Raw genomic sequence first — 12,185 nt, 5'->3', positions numbered from 1 at the left:
AGCTCCTCCTTCTGTGCTGACACTTCACCTGATCTGGATCTATCCTGGCTTCATGAAAATTTTTATCAGTTCTTCAGTTCATTGTACTATCTTCGATGCCAACAAGCTCCTTTTGCTCAGTCCTACTAGATCTGTCTTCGATGACAGAAAGTATTTTAGCACATTTCAATTAATACTATGCACAATGGAGAATCTAGCTTATTTCAACTCAGACTTGTAGCTTAGCAGCTATTGATTCAGACTTGTAGCTTAGCATCTCTTAAACTAGGCTCATGTCCAAATAGTTGTCACTTCAAGCAGGCCGAAAAGGCATGTTCTTACCTTCAGCAATTGTATTACAAACAAACAATGTGCAAGGAAATGTCAGGCATCATGCTATTCCTTTGAAGTTCCTGGCATCCAAAAAGGTTCAAAACACGATAGATGAGCAACACTGAGTAAGAGGCATCTACCAATACAGTTGACTGAAATGTTATTCCAATGCTCGTTCTTGTACAGATAGTTGGTCTTACTACATTTGCTGATAGCTGGGGAAATAAGCCGTTTCTTGCAGAGGTGTGCCTGCATTGATATGTGCCAAGTTCAGAGTTGGGAAGTTATCCACAGGTAGGACCTTCATTCTGAATTTTCCACCTCTGTTCAAAGGTTTTTTTCTAGCAGCTTCTTGTTGCCCATGCTTTTGTAGTCCATCATGTCATTGACTTATTACATGGACTTGCAGGATGTCAGCTGTCATGTGCAGCCCATTGGGGCCCATGAGATGGAGCAGCCCCAACCCATTGAAGGGCTGGTGTACTGGTCATCCGCGGTTATGTTCCCAGCAGCCCTAGGATTAAATTTGTTATTTAGAGATAAGATTAGATTGAGTTGGTTCCTTAATTTTAGAGATTGGTTTCTAGCTATAGCTGCATATTTTGATTATGAGATATGGCACATGGACGTCAAGACAGCTTTCTTGAATGGAAACTTAACTGAGGACGTGTATATGATACAGCCCGAGGGTTTTGTCGATCCGAAAAATGCTAGAAAGGTATGCAAGCTTCAGAGATCCATTTATGGATTGAAGCAAGCATCTAGGAGTTGGAACATTTGTTTTGATGAAGTGGTCAAAGGGTTTGGCTTCACCAAAAACGAAGAAGAGTCTTGTGTTTACAAGAAAGAAAGTGGGAGCTCTGTAGTATTTCTAATTTTATGTGGATGACATATTGCTGATTGGAAATAACATTCCTATGCTTGAGTCCGTAAAGACTTCATTGAAAAATAGTTTTTCGATGAAGGACTTAGGGGAAGCGTCATATATTCTGGGCATCAAAATCTATAGAGATAGATCGAGAAGGCTTATAGGATTAAGCCAAGATACTTATATTGACAAAGTGTTGAAACAGTTCAACATGGAAGAGGCGAAGAAAGGGTTCTTGTCTGTGTCACATGGCATACATCTCAGCAAGACTCAGTGTCCTTCGACTGCTGATGAGCGGGATCGCATGAGTAAAGTGCTATATGCTTCGGCTATCGGATCTATCATGTATGCAATGATAAGTACTCGCCCAAATGTTTCATATGCGCTAAGTATGACAAGCAGACACCAGTCTGATCCGGGTGAGAGTCATTGGACAGCGGTGAAAAATATTCTTAAGTAATTAAGAAGGACTAAATATATGTTCCTCGTCTATGGAGGTGAGGAGGAGCTCGTTGTAACATGTTACACCAATGCTAGTTTCCAAACCAACAGAGATGATTCAAAGTCACAATTAGGATTTGTGTTCACGCTAAATGGTGATACTGTTAGTTGGAAGAGTTCCAAGCAGGAGACAGTGGCTGATTCTACGATAGAAGCCGAGTACATCACGGCTTCAGAACATGCGAAGGAGGGTGTTTGAATAAGTAATTTTCTTATTGAGCTTGGTGTGTTCCCGAATGCGTCCAGCCCATTGAATCTCTACTGTGATAACAATGGGGCAATTGCGGAAGCAAAGGAGCCGAGGAACCACCAGAAGAACAAACATGTAATGTGGCGATTTCATCTCATTCGAGACTTTGTTAACTGGGGTGAGATCAAGATATGCAAAATACATACGGATCTGAATATTTCTGATCCTTTGACAAAGCCATTCCCGCAGGCTAAGCATGATGCGCATGTAAGAGCTATGGGTATTAGATGTCTTCTAGATTGACTCTAGTGCAAGTGGGAGACTGTTGGAGGTATGCCCTAGAGGCAATCATAGAGATGATGATATTCCATTTGTATCTGTGATTTATATTGTGTTCCTTGAATATCAACTAAAGGCTACTTGAATTGATTTGCAATTATGTGAATTGTATGTGAAACTCTTTACTTGTATGGTTATTCTAAAGTTGTCCCTAGTCGGAGTTCATGTGAGGACACACATGAATATTAGACTAGTACATGTATTAGTTGATGACTATGTTTCACAAGTCATGGACACGGAGATGTCAAACTAATAATGTAGGCGTATGTGGAGACATGTGCTAGGGCTGACCCAACACGAGAAGTGGTTCTCTCTTTACACAACGTGTACGCTTTGTCCTTAGACCTGAGTCTGTCGCATGTACTCAAGATGTGGATCGACTTACTTAGGGGCTATCAAACGCTACATCGTAACTGGGTAGTCATAAAGGTAGCTTTCGAGTTTGTCAAGAAGTATGCTATGAGGCATGGTCAGTCAAGATGGAATTTGCCCCTCTCTATTTGAGAGAGATATCTCTGGGCCCCTCGAGTGATCGAATCCAGAAATGCATGGCCATGCTAGGTGAGGTTAAGAGTTAACCTAGAAAGGGATTCTGAATCACGGCATCGAGAAAGAGTGGTCAGCTTGGAGCTAGACCAAATATCATGAGGCAAAAGGAATAGCATATACGTGATATTGTGACGATTCGTCTGATATGATCTTCGTGTGCGTATAGGAGTTGGCACATCTTGCTAGAGGCCGCTACCAACTATTGGGCTGAGTATGAGTACTCGGGCCATGTCTATACGTATCCAAACCTATAGGGTCACACACTTAAGGGGTTGGAAGTCCAATTCGGATGTGATCCAAATTGGATCAGGTTTAGGAGTACTAATGGGCCTTGGACCCTGAGACCCATCAGGAACCTCTATAATTAGAGGGGTGGGGGCGCCCTAGTGGGGACACCTTTTCGCGGAAGCATAGCCGCCGCGCCTCCCGCACCCTCACCCCATTGCAACTCGCGGACCTAGCAGTCCGACTTGTGATGCTTCATCCCTGCACGTGTGGATACCTTGGAGGTGTTGCACCTGTAGCACTCGGACGAGCCGCCAACAAGCCACGATGAGCCAACGACGAGCCGCGGCACGAGGAGGACCTCGTTGTACATGGACAAGCTGCTGAGGAGCTGCTCGACGTTGACGTGTTTGACTACGCTGGTCGACTTCGCTGCCCCGACGCGATTCTACAACTTCCGCACCTGTGCGTCGAGTGGTAATCCCGTGATTCATATACGGCAGTTTTCCTGGTTTACGCGGTAGAAAATTTTTGTTTTGCGCTAGCGTAGCCTACCTCGTATCCCAACAGTTCTCACCGTTGTTGGCGCGTGGTGGGTCGCCTACCGCCTCGGCTCCCGTGTTAGCAGGAGGTTGTTAGGATTGCTTGGTGTCAGCTTGCTCCTGGTGGTACCGTACTGCACGTTCTTGGTTCTTGGCATTACGACATGCTTCCTAAGAAGAGGTTTCACCATCCTTGGGTGGATCCTTGGCAGAGACCACAAAGGCTTCGCGATCTGGCATGGTGGAGTTGCTTTGGATGTTGTCTCCGTGAGGGTTCGGAGGCAGGACGATGCGAGGGATCTGGAACTCACCACAATCCAAAAATTGGGTGGGTTCGGGTGGGCCTTCAGATTGGATCTGAAGAGACTACGCGAGTTTCGCAGAATACACGGCAGTTGAGTTCCTTAGACCAAAGGGGGCAAGGGAAGGACCCTACGCCGACCTTGTTGAGTGTAGTGCCGCCTCGGAGAGATCAATGCACTCAGCGATGGTGTTGCTGATACGATCTAGCCTCGTGATCAGGTCGGAGGACGTGGGTGGGCGGCTCGCAGCAAGGATGTGTAGGACCCTCTAAGAGAGAGAGATCGCCGACCTGCTAGACAAGCGGCGTGATGATTCTCGGGTGAAGACCTTGCTCCATCGAAGTTGATCCGACGGATGCTGAGCTGGCGGCAGACACCGAGTTAGTGGAGGAGGCGGTGGAGTCAGAGTCCACCAGCATGCTCCCAAAGCGGAGCTAGATCGGGTTGGCGAGAAAGTCCTTCATGCCCTCGGGGAAGATGACGCCGGGGCGGAATGCCATCAAGCTCGCTAAGGAAGATCTCACAATCACCCCTACCTGGCACGCCAACTGTCGGATTTAGTAGCCCGGTAGTTTACCAGAGGGTTACCCAAGAGGTTGATTTGTAGGCAGAGAGGATTGCGAGACCAAGAACTCAAAGGTGACCACGAGAACATGAGGGTTTAGACATGTTCGGGCCTCCAGAGAGTAATACCCTATGTCCAGTATTTTGGTGGTTTGTATTGCTTGAGAATTGAGATGCCCTCGGGAGGTGTCCTTTGCTGCCTTATATAGGCTGACGACCTAGGGTTACAAGTTGGTTTGAATCTAATCTACTTGATTGTTACATGGAAGGTAATCTGAATCGGATTACAATACGTATCCCACAATATCTGGGACGATTTGAATCATCCGGCCTCCTTGACTTTTGCTCCAAATATCTTCATGTCCTTAGCCCGCACGTTCTGGTTGGGCAAGCCCACTTGTCAAGTCTGGTAGTATCCTAATCGGTGGGGACCCATGGGTACCCATACCCCTCACTTTGGATATAGACAACTTCATATCCAAGATTCTTGAGAGAAGAGATTTTGAACTGAAAATCTCAAAAGGAGATTTGGTTCAATTCATATCCTCCATCTCAAACTCCGCCGATAAGTAATGTATGTTTAGAAACGTGCAGCAGGCACATAGATTAAACATACAATTCTTCGTGTATCCCTTCGAAAGGAGGGATTCACTAGGTCGATTGTACCACATTCGACTAGGATGCTTTAATACATGAGTGACTTTCTAAGCATTACATAATATATGTTTCTAGTTTGTGTTTGGGGATTAAGTATCTAGATTCCTTCTGGACTCCACAAATACACCAGAATCCAGTGACTACATAGGCGTATGTTGTCACTACATCTATCAACTTCATAGATAGATGATTTTACTACCCATAAGTATAATATCAGAAATTTATGACTCATAGTATAGGAGAATAAATAGCATTGAAAACAATGCTTGGCCTTTGCGTAAAACCCTTATTGCTACTAGCCTTGCTTCTCACCACCATATTGTTCCCAAATCCATTTCTGGATGAAAACAAATTTGTATCCATAGTAAAGATACCATGAAGTTTTGGAAATAGTACAAACACTTCTTTCAGGTGAGCGAGGCTATCTTTGCTTCATTGCATCACTCTAAAAGGTCCAGTTTGAGCATGGAGGTGCTCTGCCAGGGCCATGGTCTATTGGACCACTTGGAGCACATATACAATTTGCTGAGAGGTGCCAACATATGTAGCCTTTAAATAACATAATTCTCTAGTTGACATGATGTCTATATCTTATGCACCCTTATGATTCATCATGACTTCTCGAAATGAGAATCTGGGGCTTCCGATATCCCAGACTCAGTATTGTGCACCACTGAGTTAGGTCGTGAATGCCTTCCATTCATAGGATAATCATAATCCTTTAGGTGTCTACCAACAGTAGGTTGGTTGCCAACAAAAGGTTGGTCTGCATTTACTATCTTAGAAGGTCTAGCCTTCAGTTGCTTGCAAGTAGCTTAATCCCAATTTTTGATCATACTTCTCCCCCTCTTATTTATAGCCACAGTGGTTGTAACAGGGAGTTGAATGGTTTTACATGGTACTACCACTCTTTCTAGCACTACATAGGATTAGTAAGATTTATGACACCTCATAGTAAATGCATATGATAGTTGATTCGTAATTTTTTGCAAATCATTGAAACAGAAGGGTTCAGCTTTAGTACAGGATCCTGAGCCTAAAATTCTTAATGCATTCCAATAAATTTCCTGGCATTATTTATGGTACTTGAAATATCCCACTAATGCTTGGAAATGCTCATGATTAAAATATAGCCAGCGTACTGGGTATAAATAGATCCTCACAAGGAGGTCTAAATGATCGACGGAGAGTGAAATCTCACATAGATCCCCAGTTTCATGCGTGCCCATGGATGTATGCTGCGCTGGTGAGATTGGGATGTTTTAGAAGAAAACATACCCAATGTACGCAAATGGGAAATACTTCATGGATTCCCACATAGTAAAAGCATAGAGGAACTCTACAACGTGTAAAACTACCTGACTCCAGCAAGATGTTGGAAATGGCAATTCATTAGTGACGGACATGTGGTGATCTTAAATGTCTGAATCATAGATTCATCATATTCATTGTGAATATAATTCTGAATACCTAGGCAATACAACCATCATTGTAAGTGCAAAAGGTAAATCCAGTAGTGTGTAGGCTAATGTGCTCAGAAACTGAGCCATTATTAGTGCATAGTTTTGTGTTGCCAGTAGGACACACCGGAAGTCATCATGTACATGCACCATAGAACCATGTAATGCCTTACATGTCTATACAATCTTTGTATTGGACCACACTTGTTTTCTTGAAGGAGTTCAAGGAAATTAAGACATTCAGATCTGATTTTAAGATAAGAGGGACTTAAAATCTAGTTCCCAGTGGTACTTGTAGAGTATCCATGTTATGCGAAAAATCATGACCAATAGAACTGCCTATAATTTTTCACTTCATCCCAATAATAATGGAATGACCGAATCGATCATACTAGATGTGGTATGCATCAACGGCATGGAAAATTATATCAAATGCAACATGTTGTATGGGAAGATGTATGTAGAATACAATCCAAGAGAAACTGTTTTCAAAACTCATGTGCCATAATTGTTGTTTTCATCTTGTGTTTCCACATCAAATAAAATCTTACGAATATCTCTATAATTTGGTAAAATACGAGTCAAATCAGGATATAATAAAACATCCTTGATGGCTCTAGTACCATATGAAGCATGATAGTGGACTATCATTACATCGCATGGAGCAATTGTTAAAACATTCTCTCCTCTTTTCAAAGGAATTTAAGAATATTTTATTTCCCTAGATATAGAGGTTGTGGTTCAATTGGCCACAAGGCACATTTCTTCCTCAATTGGAATAATTCCTGTATATGTCTATATAGGACAAGAATTTGATAAAAATTCTTATCGATTATTCAAAAACATAGTATTGAACATCCAATACGAAGGTATGGCATTCCAACACATATAGGTATTGTACAACTCAAAACCCATGAGTCCGTACTCCCCTAATCACAACCGAGTTTGTAGAACTCCAGTTATGAATAAGTTTATTCAACTCAAATAGCATGAGTTTGAACAAATTACAACATTAATAAATGGGACATCAATGACAATGAGATTATGTGAAATCTCAAAGTGGATCATTTGAATAGTACTCAATGAGCATGTCATCCTCTCAAAGTGGATCATTTGAATAGTATTCAATGAGCATGTCATCCAACAAAAGTGTGGTCCTCTTACGAAATAGAAGTGTTGTTAAGTGATCCAATAGGAGCCACAAGTAAACAACCAACCACTGGTGTTGTGTTAGATTGAAGATTGAAGGGTGCTTCATATCTTGGCTCTGATGAGTACTTTGCATCCATTAGGGACTTATGGTATAGGATTAGGTCCTTGGGCATACGACACTATATCAAATTGTATAGTGTAACCATATTTATGACAAGTTGTCATTCTCATTGCCCATCTCTTTCTAGTGAGCATGGACATTTGCCCCCTTGTTGTATTTGCATTTATCAGTTGTGTTCATAGATTAGCAGGAGTCTCAATCCATTGAACCTCCTGTTATTCTCAATGTTATTCTAAAACCTAAAACCTTAGGAGAGAGGCGCCACACAAATTGGGCGTTGATGATGATTCTTCAAAAGAAGTTTATCATATTACTCATCATGTGTTTTGAATGAATAGACATGATGCTGATAGTTTGCAAAATTTTAACTACGAGCAAATGTTATGAATAGCAAGGTTGTAGTCCGCAATGTTTTAAAAAATATTGGAGACTTACATAGTTCTAATCATAAGGTAGTAGGTCTTATGAGTTCCTTTGCTATTCGTTGTGTGCTTGAAGAGTAAGCCACAAAGCACATAGGTTCCTTTCCAATAGGTACTCATGTGTGAGATCCATAATATGGACGTAGAACTTTAATAGAAAGAGAGCATCACACTTCTTCGAGATGTGAAGAGGTGGATCCCCATATTGGGGTTCACTAATCACATTTAGTAGTTCATGGAATGCAAAAGTGATCTTCATATCTAATGCACATGTAGGATAATCAAGCCCATTGGGTGAGTCCATCGAACTCTATTAAAGTAATTATCCCTAGCATGGCATAACCACTAGTTACAATTAATTTATGGTAGGTAAATTAAGAACCACAATGGTGATGTTGTAATATTGATGCAAAATATAAAAATATTATACCTTCTTATGTTGAGAATTGGCAGTATCACGAAGGTGAACCCCATAATTGAGTCATTTTTGAAAATTGGTGGACACAATGATAGTCTCCATGTAATGAAATAATGGAGTAGATCTCCCAGTAGTAGGCAAGTATCAAGCTGCCTAAAAGCATGGTCTCTAGGCTGATACATTCTAAAAGAACATAACATAGCCGATGATTAGGTCTCCACTACCCTGTGCTTGACCAAATTTCAAAAATAAAATGGTAATCACCATAGAGGTGTGGACCAAACTCATATCTCCTAAACATTTACTTGGGAGAACATGTGTAAGTAATCATCCTAAGATGTAGACCTCTAAGTGATGGGCAAATAATTTGCTACCTAAAAGCTGGTTTCAGGGCAAATAAATTATTTGGAGAAGAACTTATTGCAGCCAATGGCTAGATCTCATGTTTTCAATCCCAAGTTGAGGACATGTAGTATATTTTGCAACGATTCATCATTAATTAAGTAAAGCTTAATTAAGAGAATTTGATTTTTCAATTTATGAAGTAAATTGCCAAATTAACAAAATCAACCAAAATGTGGTACAGGAGTTGAAGGAGTAAACACTCTACCATACAAATTTTTCAAAATTATGAAAGATCCTGCAGCAGCAAATAGCTAATTTATTTATGGTTCGAGATACGCAACCATACAGTCATTGTTTTAATCATAGACTAAAACAGATTTTTAGAGACGTAGAATTTCTCATTTAAAATTCAGCGCTAAATTACATGCTAAAATAAGGGGATTTAATGTAAATTGCTGCTGAAAAATAAATGAAAATATTAAACGCAGGTCGGGCCGCAACAGTCTTCAATTTGACCGGAACCAGCTTTGGAGTCGCTACAGCCCATGCGGACGATCGCGGCAGCCCCAGCGCAGAACTTGGGCCCAAACCAACAGAGGTTGGAGGCCGTTAGGGCTTCAGGCGAGAAACCGCTGACCGCCGCTTGACCATGCCGACCAACCGCCGCCGCCGCCGCATGCATAACCCCGCCACCGGGCGCAGCCGCAGCCTCAGCCTATCGCTCGGGCGTCGGAGACGCCGTGGTCGGGACTAACTGGTGGAGCCGCCGTTTTCAACGGGCGAGTACGCTCCGTCGACGCCCCCGTCGGCGCTGGGGCTAGTGCCGCTGCAGCAGGCGGGTGTGACCCGCCGCCGCCGTCAGAACTCGGGCGCTCCGCCTGCTGTATCCTGCTCGGGCGAGCGGGCACTGGCGCATTGCGTCGGGTTGCCGTTGCGAGCCGCAGCCGGTCCAGCGCTGCACCCGCTAAAGGCGAAGCAGGCCATGGGGGAAGGTGCCAGGCACCGCCGTTCGGGGCAGGCCCTGGCGCCCTGCACGCCATCGGGCAGCGTTAGTAGAGGCTGCTATTCCCAAGAATAAACAGCGGGCCACTAGAGGCTAGTAGGCAACAGCCTCTGATTGCGCGCGGCGCTGGCGCAGGTTCCCACGCCAGCTAGCCTGTTCGTGTTGGAGTTATAAGCCGGTTGAAAAGTTAAAACGGCTGATTTATTGTGAGAGAAAAATACTATTCGGTAACTGATAAGTTGGCTGATAAGTTGAAACGAACAGAGCGTCGATGCCGTCAACCAGGTAACAAACATTTCAATCGAAGAAATTCACGTCGGTGGACGGTGGTTACCTACTCAGGTGTGTAGTCGATGCAGATTTGGTCTTCGGCCATAGCTTTGTGTTCTTGGCTTCTTGTGCCATGGAATCAAGTCAAGGAAACAACAGATGCTTACCGTTGCGCCCAAGATCGTCCGTATAGTATCAGACCAGTGACAGAATCGCTGTTCTTTGACTCGTGTTCACAGAGTCACAGGCCATGGTGGGCGGGACGAGTGGACGACGGTCGACGGTGCAGCGTCCATGCATCTCTGTTGCCGTTGTCGGCGAGAATGGTTTCCCTCGTCGCCTTCTTTTCCTTCTGGTCGTGCCTTCTCTCGCTGGTGCCCTCGTGTTCACGCGAATTCACTCGGTGGAGAGCGAAGCGCTGATAACGTGGTGAGAGTAGAGAGCGGGAGCGAGAGACGATTGACAAGAGTGAATGGACGGTTGGTTGTATTGATCTCATGAAATCTGTACATATATATATACACACGGTGAAGGAGCACTACGAAGGGATATGTTATCACGAGGGATATGTTCATTAGGACATGTAACCGCCCGAACCTTTGGAATTAGATCGCATGGTAAATATTTTTTAGCAATATATTTTTTTTAACATAGATTTTGATGTCCACTGTCATTCTGCAAGACAAATTGCATAAGGGGGGTAGTTGAAAAAAATAGCATAGTTTAGAAGTAGAGTGAATCAAAATATAGTTTGGAGTAATTTGAACTTCTTTTCTTTTTAGTTTGCATAATTGTTTAGCTGTTGCTTTTTTGACTTGCACAGTGTAGAGCCTATATATTAGCAAAAGTTACAAAATTATAATGTTTGTATAATGAACATATTAGTCATCTCCTCGTACAAAACTTTGATTCAAAAAAGGATTTCAAACTAAAGATTTCGAAGTAAAATTGTACCAGGATCAACTAGGACATCACAGCACTAATACTGCAACAGCCAAGGCACCCCACATGGCCGCCGCAGCCCAGCCGTCCGGCATCCCAGCCGGTGCGCCGGAGAGCGGCTCGTAGTACGACGCTGGCACCGACGGGAGGCCGCGGCCATGCGCGACGGCGACCTCGAACCGCACCCCCTTCCGGCAGTGCTCCCCGTCCCCGGCGTCCGAGAAGAAGTAGTTGGCGCCCTCCGCCGTCAGCATCACGGCCAGGAACGCCTCCTCCGCCTTCCACCCGCTGCTGCCGTTCGCCGCGACGCCGGCGCTGCAGAGCTTGTACGCCGTGGCGTTGGTCGTGTGCACCACCGTGTTGCTCGTGTCCGTCTTGAAACCTGACCACACATTACAGGAACGAAACAATGTTTCAGTGGCAATGTGGCATGTAGTACTGAACATCTCCTGAATTTGCAGAGCGTTGAACATACTGAGGTAGTCGCCGAGGTAGAAGGTGCGGTTGGCGGCCCAGGCGGAGTAGTTGGCGGCGGAGGCGTTCGCCTTCCAGTCGAAGAACCACCCGGCGCCGTCGCCGACGGCGTGGTTGGTGGCGAACGGCGGCAGCGGCGCCGTCGTGTTCTTGGCCGGGCTCGCCGTGGCGTTGCTGGCAGCTGCGGTAGAGACGATGGCAAGGATCACTGCTATGAACATCACTGCAGGATTGGCCATGGCTGGCATCAGGAAGAATGGTGTGCTAGCTGCTGATACTGGAGTGGAGTGGACTCTTGCATCGCCAGACGCTAGCTGGTGATTAAATCTTGTGTGTGTGATGAGTAAATTAGTGGTGATGTCAACGGTTTATGGGGCGTCCAGGTGGGCTCGGCGCCACCTGGCAAGGTTCTGCGAATCTATCTACTCTGTGTATGGCCGGTGCCTGGATCTGCGATAAAATATTTTCCTGGTATTGATGAGTTTTGGATCAGCGCCAGAGTATTGCCCATCACATCTGGACCATATTG

The 12,185-nt window shown here is 44.3% G+C and overlaps 1 protein-coding gene across 1 annotated transcript; it reads right to left on the bottom strand.

The window, feature by feature from the left end:
- Nucleotides 1-11,067: 11,067 nt before the first annotated feature.
- Nucleotides 11,068-12,058, bottom strand: LOC117833415 (early nodulin-like protein 18). The gene is made up of 2 exons (XM_034712887.2): nucleotides 11,658-12,058; nucleotides 11,068-11,564 (listed from the first exon to the last, which is right to left on the bottom strand). Exons 1-2 carry the CDS (start codon nucleotides 11,902-11,904, stop codon nucleotides 11,212-11,214), a joined length of 600 nt encoding a protein of 199 aa, XP_034568778.1. The 5' UTR covers nucleotides 11,905-12,058; the 3' UTR covers nucleotides 11,068-11,211.
- Between the last annotated feature and the right edge of the window lie 127 nt (nucleotides 12,059-12,185).

This window comes from Setaria viridis, chromosome 8 (genome assembly GCF_005286985.2).
Source record: "Setaria viridis chromosome 8, Setaria_viridis_v4.0, whole genome shotgun sequence".
Taxonomy (NCBI): domain Eukaryota; kingdom Viridiplantae; phylum Streptophyta; class Magnoliopsida; order Poales; family Poaceae; genus Setaria; species Setaria viridis.
Note: the sequence above shows the minus strand (reverse complement) of the source record. Positions and strands in the feature narration are given on the sequence as shown.

Excerpts from the sequence above, each read along its gene's own strand:
- LOC117833415 (XM_034712887.2), bottom strand. The coding sequence starts at position 11,904 with ATGCCAGCCATGGCCAATCCTGCAGTGATGTTCATAGCAGTGATCCTT. Across the intron at positions 11,565-11,657 it reads CTACCTCGGCGACTACCTCA|GTTTCAAGACGGACACGAGC; the intron begins GTATGTTCAACG and ends ATGTGTGGTCAG.